At 37.5% G+C, this 21,197-nt stretch overlaps 1 protein-coding gene across 1 annotated transcript in view; it reads left to right on the plus strand.

The window, feature by feature from the left end:
- Window positions 1–21,197, plus strand: part of LOC128742812 (insulin gene enhancer protein isl-1) — a 99,703-nt gene that overhangs the window by 60,248 nt on the left and 18,258 nt on the right. The window contains exons 2-4 of the mRNA XM_053839284.1: window positions 18,366–18,555; window positions 18,628–18,758; window positions 18,829–19,050. Of these exons, the coding sequence (XP_053695259.1) occupies window positions 18,366–18,555; window positions 18,628–18,758; window positions 18,829–19,050 (543 nt within the window). The remainder of the gene's footprint in view (window positions 1–18,365; window positions 18,556–18,627; window positions 18,759–18,828; window positions 19,051–21,197) is intronic.

Genomic DNA, 21,197 nt, shown 5'->3' on the forward strand with positions numbered 1-21,197 from the left:
ATCTGCAAGTTTTATAGAGCTATTAACATGATAACACCCTGACCAAACAGTTTTTTGCTGCTATCAGGCTTGATTTGCTCTTTTTATTTTATTTTTGCTCTTTTAACTACAGCGTCCCAGTCAAACAAAATTCGAAACAGTGATGCATAGGCCAATTGTAGAGTTGATTATTATCTACAATATTGTCGAAGAAAGTATAGTTTTATCTTTCATATTTATGGCGCTATGGGGCTGATACCACTCTGTTTGCTACCAATGGCATTGCATCTTTAGCGTAAAGTTGCAAATATATTTAAAGCAGAACTAACAAGCAATCTCATTTCTATGCCTAATGGTAACGTTAATGGATCTGAATCGATTAACTTGTTTTAAAGGATTTAAACAAATATTTTATCTTTTTCTCACAGTAAATCAATTTGAGAAACTTTAGCATTTTGAGTAAACATAACTGAGTAAAGTTCCTTTGACAACCATAAAATATGAAAAGAGAGAAACAAAGGAATTTTTCCTTTAAAATTTACCATTCATACTTTATCTTATACAAAATGTTGTACATTACACCACCCCCTTTTTCGATGATTAGTGCAATAAGCAGAGGTTGGAAAACTCGCAAAATGAATAGATAAGCCGAGCATCGACAAACGGTTTTTATCATAATAAAACAGCTACGCGAGTGGTTCAATTCGCCTATAACAATGAGCAACATACACTCACGCTTCGTAGCATCGCTGAATATACGAATATCGTGAGCAACGCAAAAGTGCGAATTGACGCTTTCTGCTGTTTCCCGCTTGTAAAGCCATTAACACTACTTTAAACTATTCCCTTTTCGTGGTAATATTATTTTGAATAATTTCCGACGTCCCCGGGCATTCTATATCCGAAAAATCGAACACACTCAATCTATACCTATAAAGAAGGATTTCTGTCTGTCTGTCTGTCTGTCTGTCTGTCCTGTGTTCCTTATAGAATCAAAAACTACTGAACCAATCGGCGTGAAAATTTGCATGTAGAGGTTTTTGGGGCCAGGAAAGGTTTTAGTGATGGTTAGAGACCCCTCCCCCCACTAAGAGGGGGGGCTCCCATACAAATGAAACACAAATTTCTGCATAACTCGAGAACTAATCAAGCAAATAGAACCAAATTTGGCAAGTGGGTGTTTTCGGTGACAAGAATTTATTCTAGGGTAATTTGAGACCCCTCCCCTCTTTATAAGGGGAATTATAACTCCTCTCCCCTTTAAGAGGGGGGGTTTCCATACAAATTTCCTCATAACTCGAGAACTAATCAAGCAAATGGAACCAAATTTGGCATGTGAAGGTTTTCGAGGGCAAGAATATTTTCTATGTTGAATTAGGACCCCTCCTCACTTTAAGAGGGGGGGCTCCTGTACAAATGCAATACCAATTTCCTCATAACTCGAGAACTAATCAAGCAAATGGAACCAAATTTGGCATGTGTGTGTTTTTGAAGACAAAATTTTTTTCTATGATGAATTGGGACCCCTCCCCACTTTAAGAGGGGGGGGGCTCCTATACAAACGAAATACAAATTTCCATATAACTCGAGAGCTAATCCAGCAAATGGAACCAAATTTGGCATGTAGGTGTTTTTGGAGGCAAGAATGTTTTCTATGATGAATAAGAACCTCTCCCCACTTTAGGAGGGGGGCTCCTATACAAATGAAATACAAATTTCCTCATAACTCGAGAACTAATCAAGCAAATAGAACCAAATTTGGCATGTGGGTGTTTTCGGTGACAAGAATTTATTCTATGGTAAATTGAGCCCCCTCCCTCTTTATAAGGGGAATTGTAACTCCTCTCCCCTTTAAGAGGGGGGGCTTCCATACAAATTTCCTCATAACTCGAGAACTAATCAAGCAAATGGAACCAACTTTGGCATGTGAAGGTTTTCGAGGGCAAGAAAATTTTCTACGGTGAATTAGGACCCCTCCCCACTCTAAGAGGGGGGGCTCCTGTACAAATGAAATACAAATTTCCTCCTAACTCGAGAACTAATCAAGCAAATGGAACAACATTTGGCATGTGGGTGTTTTTTTTTGGTGACAAGAATTTATTCTATGGTGAATTGAGACCCCTCCCCTCTTTATAAGAGGAATTATAACTCCTCTCCCCTTTAAGAGGGGGGACTTCCATACAAATTTCCTCATAACTCGAGAACTAATCAAGCAAATGCAATCAAATTTGGCATGTGAAGGTTTTCGAGAGCAAGAAAATTTTCTATGGTGAATTAGGACCCCTCCCCACTTTAAGAGGAGGGGCTCCTGTACAAATGAAACACAAATTTCCTCATAACTAGAGAACTAATCAAGCGAATTGAACCAAATTTGGCATGTGTGTGTTTTTGGAGACAATTTTTTTTTCAATGATGAATTGGGACCCCTCCCCACTTTAGGAGAGGGGGTCCTATACAAACGAAATACAAATTTCCTCATAACTCGAGAACTAATCCAGCAAATGGAACCAAATTCGGCGTGTAGGTGTTTTTGGAGGCAAGAATTTTTTCTGTGATGAATTAGGACCTCTTCCCACATTAGGAGGGGCTCCAATACAAATGAAATACAAATTTTCCCATAACTCAAGAACTAATCAAGCAAATAAAACCAAATTCGGCATGTGGAGGTTTTTGGAGGCAAAAATATTTTCTACGGTGAATTAGGATCCTTCCACACTTCAAGAGGGGGGGCTTCTACACAAATGAAATACAAATTTCCTCATAATTCGAGAACTAATCAAGCAAATGGAACCATATTTGGCATGTGGGTGTTTTTGGAGGCAACCATTTTTCCCATGATGAATTAGGACTTCTTACCTTTTTAGGAGGGGGAGGGGGCTCCCATTCAAACGAAATACAAATTTGCTCATAACTTTAGAACTAATCAAGCAAATGGAACCAAATTTGGCATGTGAGAGTTTTAGATGGCAGAATTTTTTTTCTGTGGTGTATTACGACCCCTTTCCCTTTTAAGAGGGTGGGCTCCCATACAAATGAAATACAAATTTCCTTATAATTTAAGTACTAATCAAGCAAATGGAACCAAATTTAGCATGTAGGAGATTTTTGAGTCTTGAATTTATTTTATGACAGTTAGAGACCTCTCACCCCTGTGGTAGGGGGATATGGACTCTCATACAAATAAAACAGAAATTTTTGCGAAACTCAAAAACTAATCCAACTCGAGAAATTCGAGACTCTTCCATAAAACATTAATCAATAACAAGACCACAAAAACTATCTATAGTAACACTAGATCATTCAGGACGAGCCGGTCGCGAGTGTTGCCGGTGACCCACCGTCGGAAGCGCCGCCCACTTGCAAAATTCGAGAAGTGACAAAGATCATCCGAGATTCATGATTTATGTACAACACAGGTTAATTTGTGGCAATACGAAGTTTGTCGGGTCAGCTAGTGTTCAATATTCAATTTTTGAACGAATTCTGATGTTCACATTGAGGTTCTGTTCGTGATAAAATTCAAAGCTGATGCGTGCATTATCGGCGAGGCAGGCGAATAGTGTATGTTCATGAGGGATGTTCATCGATTCAAATGATCACTTTTTCGCGAATTCTCCAACCACTGGCAATAAGGTACCCCGAGGAAAATGGGATTAAAAAAACTCATAGTTAAGGTTTATTCGACTGTCTAATTTACACCTGTCTATATTTTAATTGCAAATTGTCTAATTGTAGGACTATTTTTCGTGTGTAACCAGTAATTATACTAAATATATTTACATACTATCAGAAAAACATGAATTTTTACAAACGCCTACGACAAAAACATCATTTATACAAAAGTACGTCCAACTTATCACGCGAATTGGCAATCATATTGCAATTTTAAGTTTAGTTTTAGTGTACAGTAGGCAACAGTACACATCCCAAATAACAATTTTAAGTTTTATTACGTTCCGTTAGTGGTTTTCAAGACCAATTTCATAAGACCGCTAATAAAACTATGAGCTCTACCAGAACATTTTGAAAACCGCTATAAAACTACCTTCCGATCAAGGCTCACTCGTCCGAAGGTTTTTATAATCTCCTTAAGAATCACGTTATAAGCTTAATTAGTCTTATCGCTCTGCCGAAAGCAGTAATAAAACCCATTATGCTTTTCGCTGCTTTACAGCCACCATCATAATTTAATGAAGCTTTTTGCTATAAATTTATAAAGCATACAGCTTGTCCTGGTAAAAAGCTAAATCACTCCTCCAGCTTTGTTAACTTGAAAATACATCCGTGAGCGGAAAAGTTAAAGTTTTACTGTTAGACCAGCCTGATCGATTTGGTTTATAATGACCATAATATAATATCCCATAGAATGATAAATTTTCAGCACTCTCCGTTGGTTTGTAGCATATGCGCATTTAATTTTATCGTGCATATTGGTATGATAGATGGATAAAATCAATGTGCAATTGAAATTTTGCAATTTTCGAACACTGTTTGTTTTAACAAAATAAATATATTTAATTAGACAATCTCAATTTCTAGCAAAATCATGTTACCTGCTTTCTATCACAGGAAACCCGTTTGACAACTTACTAGAATATGGCAATATGGCCTCACATAAAAAAATAATTTCGGTGTTGAACTCTAACATTCTTCATAATTCCAGCAATAAATCTAGTTGGTCAGGGTGTTACCATTTTAAAAGCTCTATTAAACTAACAGTTTTATTGCGGTTTAACAAGCAACCGTTAAACATCAATTTTGACTGGTGCGCCATATTGTATTAATATACTACACGTACGGTAATTTTATAAAAGACGTGGTGCAACCAACTAGTTTTATCGTGGTAATGTGAACAACCACAATAAACTTGCTTTATTAACAGTTTTATTATGGTTGTATAGCTAGCTATACGTGTGGTTTGACTCGCATCCTCTTGTTATTGTGTAATACCATAATAAACCCAGAAGCAATGATTAGCACCGCAATAAAACCTTTATAAAATTCAAGTAAAATCAAATGGTTTTAGAATTATTACTGTGGTTACTCAACAAGCGTTGCTTCAATGGCCCTTCCTTATCTAATTTCCCGCTCTTTCGCCTTCACGTCTTGTTCCACTCTGTGTGGATACTATAAACAGCTTTGTTTCCTTACTTTCTTCTACGGCACCCTCTGGCGATTGCAAAACTATAGTTATAATAACTTGTTTAAACTTGTGACGTCATTATAAAGGTCAATACAAAAATACGAGGTAGTTTTATAGTGCCGATTCAAATGAGCGGCTCATGGTTCACGGTTCGTTTGTCCACCATCTTGACAGTTTGGTAAATTTTCACCTTCGGGTAGATTTGAAGAATTATGGCATTTTTTCAGGAGCCGTATTTCGATCGCTTTTTACTGTAAACCGGTTTATTTGAACGGCTCGAGAGCTGTTCGCCCATTCCTATTTTATATGAGAGTCAAAAGCTAGATCAAAATAAAGTGTTCTATCCTAGAGAAAGAAGACAGGGAAAGAACTCCTGACAACGTGTCGATTGGTCGGTTTGCTCGATATCTCTCCAACAGTGAATCATTTTATTTTTGACTTTTATTAAATTTGTCATCAAATATTGGTTAATCCAAATAAAAAAAAATATTTGGATATATTCGGACGGTAGCCGCCAGGTTAGTTTCGAGGTACGACGCTGATCTAACAAGCCAGTCGTCGTGTGTTCGAATCTCGCCTAAGCGGTGCTGCTAGACAGAATCAGTAGGATCGTCGCAATAGCACCGCAACTGTCCTATACTCTAACAGCCGACTGAGAAGTCTGTTGATATGAAGGGTCAAGTCTTAGAAAGATGTTTCAACCCAAGGATTTGCTTTGCTATATTCGGAATCAGACAAGTTAATTTTGAAGTATGATGCCAACAAGCCAGCCGTCGCATGTTCGAATCGTGACTGGCACTCTTAGAGTCAGTAGAGGATCATTGCCCCGTAACCATCCAGTACACTAACAACCGGCAGTGACAGCTGTTGGTGAAGAAAAGTCAAGTCTTAATCGTGTTTATACCCGAAGCTTTGCTTGCTTCTTGTTATATACAGAAAACGACGGGATAAAAATATCCACTTTTTGAGAATACCAAAGAACCAAATTATTGGTTATTCTTGATAAGTATCCTACCGTATCTGTAAAAATTATTTTAAAAATTGAGCTGTATAATTTTTCCAACATTTTGAATGAATTATACAGTTGTAAATTACAAGATTAAACCAATAAACCTGTTTTATTTGAAGTTTACTTGTTATCTTTTCACCTTTCTGGCGCAAGAAAAGAGAAAATCACTGCAATGCTTGTTAGGCAAAGTTAATCTTTATTTCATTGGGCGGTCAAAAATTTATAATTTACTGTATTTTCGATGAGAAATATGATGAATTAAAAATTGTTTTCATAAAACTTGCATTAATCTCTACCTCGCCACTTTGAGCACTGACTACAACAATTCTAAAAGTCAAGCACTCAATTTTAACATATTATATTGTGGTAGAAATTTGGGTGCTTGCGTCATTTGATGCCATGATAACCAGTTTATAACAGTGATAATTTGGGACAAGTCAGTAAAATTTAGGACAGCCTAAAAAAGCACCTTGGTGATTAAAAAGCATTCAGGCTGATTAAAATTAGTTCCATCGCCTCAATTTTTAATATAAAATTTCAGAAGTTTAGCTTAATAATCGAGACTTTCAGTGGTAATAGCTTGAAGAATTTAAGTTAACAAGAAGATTGGTGTGCTGATATCCCCCACTTAGTTAACCCATTGCTTAAAATAAGGTAAAACAATTAGTGATACGACCAGACTGCTTCAAATAGGTTCCTAACCCTACTTCGTAAGAGTCAAAAAAATTTGTTGAAGGGAGACGTTGGTTTCAATGTACATCTTCTAATAATATAAGGGCCTTATTCGGTTTGTGACGAAAACCCCAGCGTCACAATGGCAATTAATAAATGAGCTGTAGTTTCAGCGATTAACCGCCAGATGCGATTCAATGTTGTGTGCAAGTTTGGTTTAGTAAAATTCTTCCTTTTCTTTCAGCTCTATTCAAATTTTTGTTTATTTTCTATGGAAACCTATCTGTCAATGTTGCACAACCCGATGATCCTTGAAATGCGGCTCCACCCTGCCGACGGGATCGGCAGGAAATAATGCAAACCAGCTCTGTTAGTCACGCTTATCTCACGATTACCGACACCAGCAGTTGAATTTACCTGTCCATTATCCAGCAACAACTTTCTCATCTTACACAGTTCTTTTACAGTCTATAATCTTGATTTTGGCATTTTTATTCTAACTACTAGTAGTGAATGCCGTCGGCAAAGAATAAAATTCATTCACCAAATCGATACCTCCATTAAATGCCTGTTTGTGTGCACTTTTATGAACATAACACATCTGCATGTATATCAGGCACAGCAAATCGCGAAAATAAAATGATCACCACCACACCACTACCAACACCGACGGCAGGGCAAAACTCTGCAAAACACCAAATTATCAAAATTGCTCGTTTTTCTTCATTTTGTAAAAGCGCGACTCGGGTTTGAATAATGGTGGATTGTGGCGTCGTATGCAAATCCCCACTTCTCGTCTTGTTTCGGCTTGTTTCCAGCCCGGAACATTTGGCGTACGAAAACTGGAAGCGGCTTCCTTTTTTGTAGCCCTACGCAGCAGAACGAAGTTGTTAGAACCCCTTAAGCTCCAACCACAGCTCCCGACCAACCCTCCCTCACTTCTCGCCAGCGTGAGTTCGAAATAGGATTCTTCCTTTTCGGATACCACAGCACAGCCACCGACCGCTTATCCCCTTTACCGATCTCGAATCACTGCGCGCGTTCGCGGCCATACACCGGATTATACAAAAGGTAGTAAAAACGAAACATTAATTGTGGCGGGCTTCGATGACAACGATGGCGATAACGGCGGAGATGAGATACTGCGGCTGAACGGTTCGTTGCCAGGGCGAGACGAAAGCAATTGCCGGAGTCTGCAATCACGATTGTCGCTATGTCGGTTGAATCCAGACTTGAAAATATTCATTTTGTTGTTTTTATGCATAAACGGGACCGAGTTTGCTTGAAAATTTTACAAAATAATCTAATTCAGTAAAAATTTAGTTCAAGGTACTCTGACTGATCGTTGTTTAGAAATATTCAACCCGGCAAACAGATTTGTTGAAATTTGTCTCAATAAAAATATATCATACGAAACCAGATAAAATCGATGGATCATAGCCAGTGTTATTCATGGCCTTTTTAAGTCAGTGAGTAAATTATCGCAGTGATAATCGTCAAAATGTGAATTATATACACGAGATTATCGAGACAAATCATTTCATGTTCAAGTTCACTCCGCTGCAAGATAAACAATCTCTTTATGAATCTCGAAAAGTGCAACTAATTTGAAAATCTGAAACCAAATTAATCATTCTCATCCAGCTCAAAATGCTAGATTAGCTCGCATGTATAACGTTTATCGCGTATAACTTAGTGAGTTATTATAGAACTAATTTAGTATAGTCAGTCTTTCGCCAGCGGTAATTTTAACAAATTTAGTATCATTTGTTTTTCCTCTCTTTTGAAGGAAAAACGAAAAACAAATGGCCGAGAAGGAAAAGTTTGCACGGGGCTTCCAACCTAATTTATTCAAGCCAAACAATTAATCCGAAATTTCTACAAAGTTTCGAAAGCCAGCTGAAAAAAGAACCGGCCGATATTTATGAAAAGAAATATCTTAAACAATCTTAAAACGACATGAATAATTTATATAGGCGGAGTCAGACCCGTGTGTTATGCTGCTCTCGCACCACCAGAAGTAGGTGAACGGTGCAAAAAGCAATGTAGGTACAGAAACAGCGTGAAGCCATGCACAGACGACTACACGGACTCGGCTTCCCGTTCACGGCAGCGTACCAACGTACGGGCTACGGCTGCTCGATCCAGTTCTGCTCTGCATGCGATAGTCTATCTCTGTTGCTCCAGAGCATAATAAACATGTTCCAACCAACCCAGTTCTCCCTCCCCCCAGAGGGGGGATCCAGAGCTGGGATGGATTCTCCTGCCACACTCACACAGCGACGGCTACGTCAGCCCCCATGAGACGGCTGTTGGTGTTGCGCGTTTTCGCGTCATCGCAGACCTTGTCGTCGGCGTCGTAGACATCGTTTGGAGTATTGTAATGTGTGAGAGCCGGACTACTGTCGTTCTGCCATGGCAGAAAATTGCTCACTCGCATAAGGACAGCACATCGATACTGTCAGCCGGGCTCTACCACTACTAATGCTACTTCTGCTTCTACTTCTACTCGCGAAGCAACTGAAGCGGATCTGTTTGTGTCGGAGGTTCTTCGTGCACGGAAGAGTGGAAAATGTGCACACTGGGAATACACGCCTTACGAGTGAAGGAAAGACTGTGTCCACACTTCCCCTGGCATTTGTGGCTGCTACAGCCATCTCCCACAACGGTTTCCACCATACGGACGTGTACTTCAAAGGTGTTTGCCGAGGCCACATGACGTTACGCAGGCAGACTGCGATGCCGGGTCGAGAAAGTCTGGGCTGAATGGGGGAAAGGGGGGAAGGGAGCTCGGAAGGATGCGATGCGGTGTTGCGATTGCGAGTTTAGAACTATGGTCCACCGAATGAAGCACTTTTTACATACGTGTGCAGAAGTCTGCCGTGTAACAGGCGGCATGCATTGAATTGAAGGAAATTTTTACTCGGAATGGGCGGACGATGAATTTTAAAGTTTGACGTTTGGTTTACATATATGAGACCCACTTAGTTTTCCCAAAAATGATAAAAAAATTTTGTGGGTTTTGCAAATTTACATTTTTGCAGATGTGGTTGAAAATGTTCGCCGATTTTAATTTATTTTATAAATATCACATTAGGAAAATGTGAATTTGAGAATACGTTTACGTTGACTGTGACTTTCCTTTTTTGATTCAAAGTCTATCACAAGATATTATTAGGTTTCAACACGTTTTGAAGTTTGTATTGCATTGTGGTGTGACTACCATTACAATTTTAAAAGCAAAGTCATTTTGAATCAGGAAAAGATTTAGGTGCAAGTCGTAGGCTGAAAAATTCTAAAATAAAGAATAAGATTTAGGTGTAATTTTTGTTATTTCAATCACTTTTTACCGTTAATTTATAACAACCGCAAAGCAATAAAACAAGCTGTCGCAGTTACGTTTCATCTTGAACAACCAAAAAGCGAATTTAAAAACCCGATTTAATCCACCTAGTGGTGAAAGGAACCTTTGTTATACGGTCTTACTTGCTATTTGAGATAGAAATCGACTCGTTTTCGGAACATAATTCATCTATTGGTTAACGTTGCGTAATGCGTTGGTTTACATAAAATTTTTGAAAATTGAATGCGTTTACAAAATTTGAACAAAATAGGAACACTTTTAAATTTTGATAGATCCTTTTTTCATGAAATTGCTGAGTAAGGATAAGTAAGTTGTTATTAATCTGAGAAGTGAAAATAAAAGTAAGTTGTAAGAGGAAATCTTATTCTTTAACATATACATTGCCTTGTAAAGGTCTAGTGTATAGGTTTTTGAACTATAAATAATTTCCTGTAATGCCATTCTATTTGATTCACATCAATAGAGTGTTCTTGAATAATTTTCGTCAATTTTTATTAACCTTCGGTTACTCACGCTGTTGTATTTTGTACAACACGTGTAGGTTTTCCAACGCCATATTGCTATAAGATTATAAATCGTTGTTTAACTAACGTATATTGTTCAATAAACTTATTCTGAGCAAAATATCATAATTATTCAAAGCATTAATAATTTAAATTGTTGGGAAAATAGATCAGCATAAACCGACATCACAGAATCGAAGCAGAATCAGCATGCGAGGTGTACCGCAATTGACCTCAACTGGAATTTTCTCTCGTTTCTTCATACGGAAAAATGGTGTCTGTATACAGCAAAACTAGCCAATGTAAAATGTTTAAAATGTATCCGTCTGCTGGTAGTCGAGTAATTCGTAGTCAAAATTAAGGTATTTTTTATAATCAAAGTTTTACAGTTCCTAAACAAGCAAACATGGAGGTATACTATATTCAGCAAAGTTGTTTATTTTTATCATTTGTACAACTTTGTAATACATGAAAAAGTCATACAACAATTACAAAAAGAGCAAAAATATAAAAACTGATTTTACATATTCATATACAATAAATAAGATTTTTCTATCTTCACTGCAGAGATAGAAGGTTACTGTCTTTAGTAAAATTTCTTGTAATAATATGCTCTATAACTTTGCATAACACATCAATGTGTTATATTGACAGTGAAGAAAAATAAATTTATTTATTTCACTTTTAGGGGGATTAATCAAAATTTAGATTCCACTAGACGACAGAGCTTTTAATTTCAAGAAACTCTTCTAAAGGTTGGATAAACCTAAAACCAAGTTTTCCCAGTCAAAACTCTAGTACGCACGTTTTCTTTGGTTTGAGGCTATTGTGCGCGCGAGTAACTGTGTTACAAAAGTTGGCGCGAGTGTTCGAGGGTTAATATCTTTTGACCGTTACAAACAATTCTTATGAAATTTTGCATATATATTCGTAGTGTCAAACCCTCTCGTTTGATATTAAAATAATTGAAATTAGGTAAATTATCTTGGTTAAAATCATTATAAATTATTGTTAATTTTGGTGTGATGTATACGGTTGCTCATAACTTTCAAATTAAACGTCCAATCAAAAAATCATTCAATAGTGATCTATTAGGATATATTATCTTTCAAATGAGACTAATAGCGCATAAATCGGTTTAGCCATCTCTGAGAAACAGGCGATAATTATTACCTTGTCAAAACAGGTTTTTTAAGCATAACTTTTAAACTACTTTTTTGTTTTCAATTAAAAAATCCTGAATAATTTAGCTTTAATAAGGGCTTTCATTTGATGCTAAGATCGTTGTAATCGGTCGTGTAGTTCTGGAGAAACCCGTGTCACGTATTTTTCACATTTTTGTCTATAACTTTTAAACGAAACGTCGTGTCACGAAACAACTCAATAGTGATCTACTAGACAATAATACCTTTCAAACAAAAGTAATAGCGAACGATTCGGTTCAGCCATCTCTGAGAAACAGGCGATAGAAAAAATCATTACATACATACACACACACACACACACACACACACACAGACATTGCTCAAATCGTCGAACCCTATCGATTGGTATATGTGACTTGGCCCTCCGGGCCTCGGATCCATTTCGTGTTTTTCGACCAATTTTTAAACCTTTGTTATAGTATAACAAAGGTAAAAATGTCTTATTGATCACTGAGACCGCAGTTCCGTCAATTCAAAGAAAACAAATCCTAAAAAATAAAGTGCCTCCATCGCATTCTAACTAAAAGGAGACGCACGGTTATTCATTAACTTGCAGTACTGGACGTTCAAAATATTCCTCAATCTGCACAGGGGCGACATTGCGATTCTCGTTTCGAGTGATTTTGGTTCGTTTCGCCCATTCGTTTAACGTGGTCGAAACGAACCAAAATCACTCGAAACGAGAATCGCAGTGTCACCTCAGATTCAAGACTGCAAATGCACCTCAAGTCGCTTTAGCCGCGTAAATTCCGAAATTCGTGTAAAAAAAATCATTGTTAGTTTCTAAACTACGTATAAATATGACTCATACAGTACATCCGCGTCAATTCTGAAAATCGTGTTTTAACAAAACCGCGTAAATTTAAAAATTTGCGTTAAACCCACGTAAATTTCAAAATTTGCGTAAAAGAAAACCGCGTAATTTCCGAAATTCGTGTAAAAATAGTTGCGTAAAACGCAACCCGCGTAAAAAGCGACTTCGTAGTATACTTCGTATATATTTAACAGTCATATTTAGGCCATTGCAAATCATATTTAAAGTTTTTGTCAGTCAGTAAAGATTCGGTTTTCACGTTTAAACCTTAAATAAAAATTCTTAAAATCCATGTTTTTTTGCACGATTAAAAAATACAAATACAAATTTTTACTCACTAAACAAAGATCATCACAAATTATCACCGGACTGAAGTTTTTTATAAGACTTTGCTTGATGGCGTGATACAGATGAACGGGCGATTGCGCCGTTTTCTATTTTGCTGAACCAAAAAAAGGAATTTTAGCTTCGAGTGCGGGGAGTCTTTCTGTGTTGTTAGTATTATTTTATCTCAGTGGACTAGTCTAGGAGCAGGAAGGGAGTTAACTAAGCGATTAAGCATTTCACTGTAAATGAGCTAAAAATTACCAAATCGTCGCCGGTTTGTGAAGAAATCGATAGACCCAATAGTATTTTATGAAATCACACGTATTTCTAATTTATTTTTTGAAAAATCTTCTGTAACTGTAACTTGTTTGTTGCAACATCTTCTGTAATAACTTCTGTAAGTAGAGTTAAATCTCATTTCAACTATTTTTGATGACTAAATATTTCACAAATAATCCACGTAAATGATTATGTGAATGTTAAGTGAACGCAAATGCGATGGAAGTTCAAGTAGGTACTAATCGCATATTCTACTTGCACATCAAGACATCAAGAGCACATCAGTAGTGCAAATTTTGTGTACATATTTTAACGTGAATAGCATCGTTTGTAAATTTCGACTACACCTTTTGTTGTTTACAATTTTTTTTTAAAACCTTATAACTAACTATTTCACTTAACCCTGGCTGCAATTTAAGTTTTGCTGCGTCCCTCTAGTCTCTAGTGGTTTTTATGACCAATTTTTTAATACCGCTAATGAAACTATGAGCTCTACTGGAACATTCTGATGACCGCTATTAAACTACATTCCGACTAAGTGGCCCACTCTTCAGATGGTTTTTATAACCTCTTTACCCTAGTAGCACAGAGGTTACAAAGCAGTTGTAAAAACCGATTTCTGACTAATTTCAGTCATAAATAAGTTGCTGCAACCACAAAGCGCGCTGCTTGGGTAAGAATCAGGTTATAAGTTTAATTAATCTTATCATGACGATGGTCTACTGAAAGCAGCAATAAAACCGATTATGCTTTTCGCTGCCTGATAGCCACCGCTATAATTTACAGAAGCTTTTCGCTTTGTACTACAAAGCTATAAAGCATAAAGCTTACCGTTTTTGAATCTAAATCGGCAGTCTCCGTAGTTGTGCAGCATATGCGCAATAAATTTTATCGTGCATAGTGATATGACAGATGGATAAAATCAACGCGCAAATTTGAAATTTGGCAATTTTAAAAATACTTGTGAAAAAAAGAGATTTTTTTAAATGAGCAAAAGAAAAATAAGGCGTTTTAAACATTTTACTTTAAGCTTAAATGTGAAAACCAAATCTACTCGTGCTTCTCATGTACGCATAAAACCTACCAGAGAGAGTTAAAATTAAAAGAATTTTTTTGGTCTATTTTAATCACCGTGCAAAAATTATTTCCTTATTTAAATTGATACTTTTCGGTGAAACTTGATATAGAGACATTTATTTATAGTTTACGTTTCTGCCTACTCGATTTGACCATCATCAGAAAATTTTAAATTCTTTGACACATAATAATTATTCGATTTTAATCTTCGTTATTTATCACCTCTGTTCTTCCACTGCCTTTGGTTGTATGTAGCGATCTGATCTGGTTTACCAGTCAATTGTACGCATTGGAGAAGCTTGCCTCATCACGCTGTAGGTTTACTCCTCTCTGCTCTCGTATTTTGATGTGGAGCATTTCAGCCGTCAGTCTCATTGGTTCGCTGTTTCACCGAAAAGTATCAATTTAAATAAGGAAATAAAGAATTTTGTTTTGCTAGTTTTCGGATATTTATATTTCGCGCTAGAACCGTTAAGAAGCGTCCGTATACTCTTTTTTACAGTTCTTTAGCCCACAAACAATTGACTTTACAAAAAAATTTACCAATATTCCACAAATTTTTTTTCGCCCTTCGGTTTTTCAAGCCAATTTTATAGGGGGAATGACAAAAACTTTAAAAATAATTTACAATGGCCTAATTTAATTAATGACTAGAATCAATGTGTTTGGTAAATAAGTTTGGAGAAACGAATTAAGTGGTTTAAGGAGAAACTAAAAGTGGCTGACGTTATTGTGTTAGAGCGATACACACTGTGCTGTTTTGCCATCTCATGTGTTCGTTAAAAACCTAAACGTTTATTTGAATGTTGCATAAGTATTGGAAATACATGTCAAATAGCGGAGCATTGCAAACATAAACACAGCTGATCCGCAGCCAACCGCGCCGACTACGAACATCCCGAAATATAGTTTGTTTTCTTTATCAAGACATTCCGATGTATTTAGGATTGCCAGCAGCAACTGAATAATGCAGAGGTCCAATAGAATGGTTAATTAATCCGTTTGCATTGAAGGTCATGTTTGATTGCTGGTCAGCTGATCGTTTGTTTACATCACTGAAAGCTCTTTAATTGCTCATTGATGTGGCGAAACTATGAGACCGTGGTGCTATTTTTTCGGAAATCGCTAGTGCAACAAAATATGTGCGCTACCAAATATTTATTAACTAATTCCAGATTATACGTTTTACGAACACGTCAGTTAAATCAGTTAAATTCATTTTCCATTAGCAATTATGTTTCGCTGAGCATTTGTTGATATATAGCGGATCAATAAATGGAATGACAAGTTTTAGGAAATTATAACAGCACTGGAAGCACTGATTACGTGGCGAAAGCGTGCGCTGCCAATACAGACGCATTTTTAAGGCACAATCAATACAAGCATCGACAAGTAGCCATTTATCCAGCCATCTTTGAGCCATTTTCGGGTTCCCCTTAAGCTTTGAGCTTGCGCTGGTTCTGGGATTGGGGCTATGGCTGGGGCTAGGGCTAAGGCTAGGGCTAGGGCTGTCGAGACAAAATAATTAAACAGAGCTCGGCAAATGCCAAATTCTAAATGTTCTATCCTTGTCAAAATGCCATCTTAAGCGTAATATTTGAGAGAGCCGGTAGCAAAATATTTTACTTCGACAGTTTCAAGTAAAATTTGTTTTAAAAAGGGTTTGAACCTGCAAGATCTTCCCTCCTTCCATCCTTGACTACGCCCAAGCTAAGGTTCCGCTTCATTAAGATTTCGTTGACAACCAATCCGATTGACCATTTTTAACCTAACAATCCTATGAGCATGAATAGTTATTAATTATTTTCGAACGTTTAAGTAGAATTTACGATTAAATGAGAAACAATTAGAAGTTCTAACCGAAAAACGCTTATCTGTGAAGGTCGCGTAAAATATTGTCGAAATGAAAGGATTTTTTCTCGTTTATGAAAAAAAATGTATGATGAAATCTGGTCTTAAAACTTCATATTAATTGATAATCCTCATCAATTTTCACTAATTAGCTGATCAATTAATGCTGGTAACTTTTTTTGACTCTATTAGTCAATGACTTAATTATAAGCATTAAATATCTGTCTGTTTTTCCAATCCCCGATTTTCATTTTACCTATATAATGTATAAGTCGCAGTCATACGTTTAAAACTATACCAGTAAGTTTTAAATACAAAATTTAAACCTTAGAAATCGAATGAAATTAATAGACATTAATATGAGATACGTTTTTTTCACTGATTTTTTTAGTAGAATGATATAACTAAACCAAATTCTTGCAAGCATACGCAGTTTAAATGCATGAAAAATAAATTAGGGCATTGGATGGTATTTTCGGCATGCTTCTAATTATTGGGCCTACTCTGTTTTCGTGCTACCTGTACCTGAACAACCAATTTATCGCCACAAAACGAATATGAATATTGGTAAGAATTAGTGATGATTTTCCCCTTTGGATGGGGAGAACAGAGGGTAGGCCCAACACAGAAACAGCCAGAAAAACTGGTGCCGCAATCCTTACAAATATTTGAACATTTTCACTTTCAATTCATCGCGGCTTGCGAGTAATTATGTCTTCTGTTTCCGTGACAATTGCATCTCGGCAAATTTCAATATTTTAGAGAAAATAGAATATTTTATTTTACTTGCATTTTTCAATAAACGTTGAAATATTATAATTTAATAATCTAAAACTATGAAAAATGTTACTCCATTTGTAGGGTACGGGAGGGTATTTTCAGCAAGTTTCTAAATTCAGCCTATTAGCCTTTTTTTTCGCCAATAAAAATACTTTGCCGACATACAATTTTAATATGTTATAACTACTTTCTCAAGACTGTAAGTAATCTGTTATTTTCAATTCAAAGAACGTCAAAACCACCTGTTCTTCCACTAGAACTAGGCCATAGGCCGAAAAAATAGATGCAATCGCTTAATGGGCCGAAAATACCCTCCCGTGCCCTACTTGTATTGAAGTTTTTGAAATTTCTTAATCTATCTCAGTTTACCGATAAAAAACTGAACAATTTCACCTTTAAAAGTTTTAGCTTTAAAAATATTTGAACGGCAGGAAATATTTTATATTAAAAACATGCTAACTTTGTTAATCTAAATTCGGCAAAATCGCATCACCAAAAAGTACGGAGCAACCGGAAACTAATCTCGTCCAAATCTTTATACTCCACATCCGTCTTCCGTCTGGATCCGATTACTGCAATAGCTTCTGGCCATACCAAACGGCTATTCCGAACCCACACAAAGCCGAATTTATACACAATCGGGGATTGAAATCCACATTAAAGTACGGAAACGTGTACTGCTGTTACCCTCCAATTTAAGCACATTAAAGTAGGATTTAAATACATCCGTCCTTTCTCATACACTGAAAACGAGCGCGACCGACCGACAACACCCACTACCGCACCGGGCGACGGAGGAGCTAGCTGCTGTAACAGTATCGAAACAGAACGAAACCAACTCAGCCAACAGCTCCAGCCAGAGGGTTCCCCTTACCAATTTTCCACCTTCTTTCCAGCGACAACAATCACTGCACGGACTCGCGCAAAGCAAAATCTATCCAATCCACCCACTTTTCCTCCCTTGCGAAATCCTCGAACAGAGCGGAAGCGTTTTAACCGGTGGAAGGAAAAAAAATCAATTGTCTTCATCCTTTGATTTCACGAAAACTTGCTACATTTTGTTCCCCCCAGCTTGAACGACGAATTGTTCTCCTACCGCCTTCGCGGCTTAAACTAAACTGGAAACAAATGAAAAAGATGGCTTCCAGCTAAAGTTTACTTGAAGGGGAACATTTTCTACTCTTGCAGAAACAAACCCATTGTCCCTCCATTTTGCTGCTGAAAAACCGACAACTCTTGAAAAACAGAAACAATAAATCCATGAGCAACATTACCACCTCATGAATCTCAGTTCCAAACTCGTGTAATGAAGCTGTGAAAAATCGATACTAACCATATGCTTATTTTCCCGTCCATTTTCAGAAAAGGAACGTCTCTCGCTGTGCGTCGGTTGTGGCGGTCAGATTCACGACCAGTACATCCTGCGAGTGGCGCCGGACCTCGAGTGGCACGCAGCGTGCCTCAAATGCCAAGAGTGCCGGCAATTCCTGGACGAAAACTGTACCTGCTTCGTGAGGGACGGCAAAACGTACTGTAAGCGAGATTATGTTAGGTGAGCGGAGAATAGTGGTTACTTCCGTTGGCGGATAACCGAAAAAAAAATCCGTTTCTTTTTCTTTGATAGGTTATTTGGTGCCAAATGTGATAAGTGTGGAAACTTCTTTAGTAAAAACGACTTTGTGATGCGGGCGAAAACGAAAATCTACCACATAGAGTGCTTTCGGTGCTCCGCCTGTACGAGGCAATTGAATCCGGGTAAGATTTTTTTTTGTAATTTGTGACATTGCATGGCTATCATTATCTTTCGCAATGGGTTGCATTACAGGTGATGAATTTGCGCTGCGTGATGGAGGTTCCCTGTACTGCAAGGAAGACCACGATATTCTGGAAAAATCAACCCACAACAGTCTGGTGCAAGGCGTTGAGCCTAACAACAACATCAGCAGCAACACCAATCAGAATAGCAGCAGTAACAATAACAACAATAACAACAACAACACTAGTTTAAGCAATAACAATCACTCGAGCGAACTTGGGTCGATGTCGGGTAAGTTTGTTATTCTACTTAAAATGTTGCAAACCCGGTACACAGCCTGCAAATTAAGGAACATCTATGTTTTTCTCCATTTACACGGGCGACGGCCACTTCACTGGCGGGTAAACTCTTCAGAAACAAAATCTACGATCACAACTTCAGAGCACCGCACCGCAATCACAGCTTGTCACGTGCTTATCGATAGCTGTTTGACCTGATAATTAATAAATTGTTGACGATTCGGTCACTTGTTAGACATGCCGACAAAGTCGGACCGAAAGTCTTTCTAGCGCACCGCGATTCCTGGAAGTATTTACCGCCTGATCAGTCAGTCCGGTGAATCAGCGACTGTACGAAAATTATCAGAGAAAAAAACAATTCGGAACAATAGTACAAAATATTGGTTGATGGAATTCATTTTTTGTACCTATTTAAAATATTCCTGCTGGTGCTTTTGGTGACAAGGTTGAATACTTCTAGCTTTACAACCGACAATGAATATTGGCTGAGGTGCACAGCAACATCCTCGGTTCGAGCTATAACTAGTTAAAACAAGGTCGGAATCTCCTTTGTCATCGTCGTCGTCGGCGTTGCTGTCGCTTGAGATAGGAACGCGCTGAGTTCAAAACGGCCGATCCCTTGTCACCGACTGTTGTCGGACATTGTGTTCACGCGATGCCGCCAACATCAAAAGGGTTTTCCATGGAAACATACCGATAAAAGCTTACGCTGCTGGCAGCTAGCGAACGTGTCGCCAGCACTTTTGTGTGGGCAACAATAATCGTCGAATCGAAGATTTAAAGCGCCGCTTCGTATGTGTCCTTTCGAGCACTCAACCTGGTAGGCCGGTAGGCGGGGTGGTGCAGCTCGGTGAGTCCTGATTGATTGCGAGTCGATGATTGTGATTGTAATTAGGTCCGATTCAGATTAAATCGCCACCAAGAGATCCCATTTTAAATTGTGATTCGATGAATTTCAGTGGATTTTGTTTAAATTTTATTAAAAAAATTGATTTAACGGTTTGGGATCCGGATGTTATTAATATTTTTATCTCGGTTTTGTCTTTTGTCTTAATTTCAGTTATAAATAAAATAAAACCTTCTCATGCTTACGATTTGAAACTGTGAAGCATTCTTGTATATAAAACGGTAAAATAAAGACGCGCAGTTAGTCCTCTTTGAGGTAGTAAACTAGCGTTTAATCTTTTTAATGGTGTTTTCGATAAGATGAGCGACAATAAAGACCTGACTGGGGGAAAACGTACTACTAGTCTCATACTTCGTAGAAAATTAAAGAAGTTTTGGATGAATATTGTTAACTCAAAACTATGCTGGGTTTTACTAAAGACTCTATTGATAAATTGATCAAAACTGGGATATACAATATTGAATGTTCGCGATATGGTTTATATTGGCCAAACCAGAAGAAATCTATGGATTCGGTTCAAGGAGCATATTTCAGACGTTGAGAAGGTGAAAAATGGTTCAGAAAAGTAAAGTATAAAAGCTATCCTGATTGCTGTGCTCATCGCAGAAACTTGTTACACACTGAAGGAGGCTACAAGTCGTAGCTGAGATACGCGTATACGTGAAAAAAACACTAGAAAAAAATAGTAGAACTAAAAGGAATTACAGTTAAGCTGTTAACGACTCCAAAAATAGTCCTACAAATGTCATATTAGTCAATTTTTCTCAAGCCAACCGACTGTCTCATCAAAATTATCACGAAACTGTCATCATTATCAGTTCCTCAATGCTATGCGGCCATAGACTTTGAATGCTACCGATCAAATAGTAGTTACATCTGTCGAACTCCGTTACGTATGATAAATTATATTTCACATGCTTCAACATCATCATACCAAACGGCCAAACAAAAACATCGCAGCCTTATTATCCAGCGTGCGGTATTGAGCCACTTTTCTTATTTTCAAACAGCTGGACCAGAAGACTATTCACATTCTTTTTTTATCTGACCGCCTCATTGAACCTGGAGCTCTGAAAATGTGCCCGTCGCGCGGCAAAGCGAAAGGCGAAAAAGATAAGTCCGCTCCTCGCAAGCAACTGTAATTATCTCCAATATGGAATTACAAAACTTGTATAAACGGAAAACAAAAGAAAACCGATAAGTTAGCTACGTACACGTACAATATATGCAAT

Source organism: Sabethes cyaneus, chromosome 3 (assembly GCF_943734655.1).
Source record: "Sabethes cyaneus chromosome 3, idSabCyanKW18_F2, whole genome shotgun sequence".
Lineage (NCBI taxonomy): Eukaryota > Metazoa > Arthropoda > Insecta > Diptera > Culicidae > Sabethes > Sabethes cyaneus.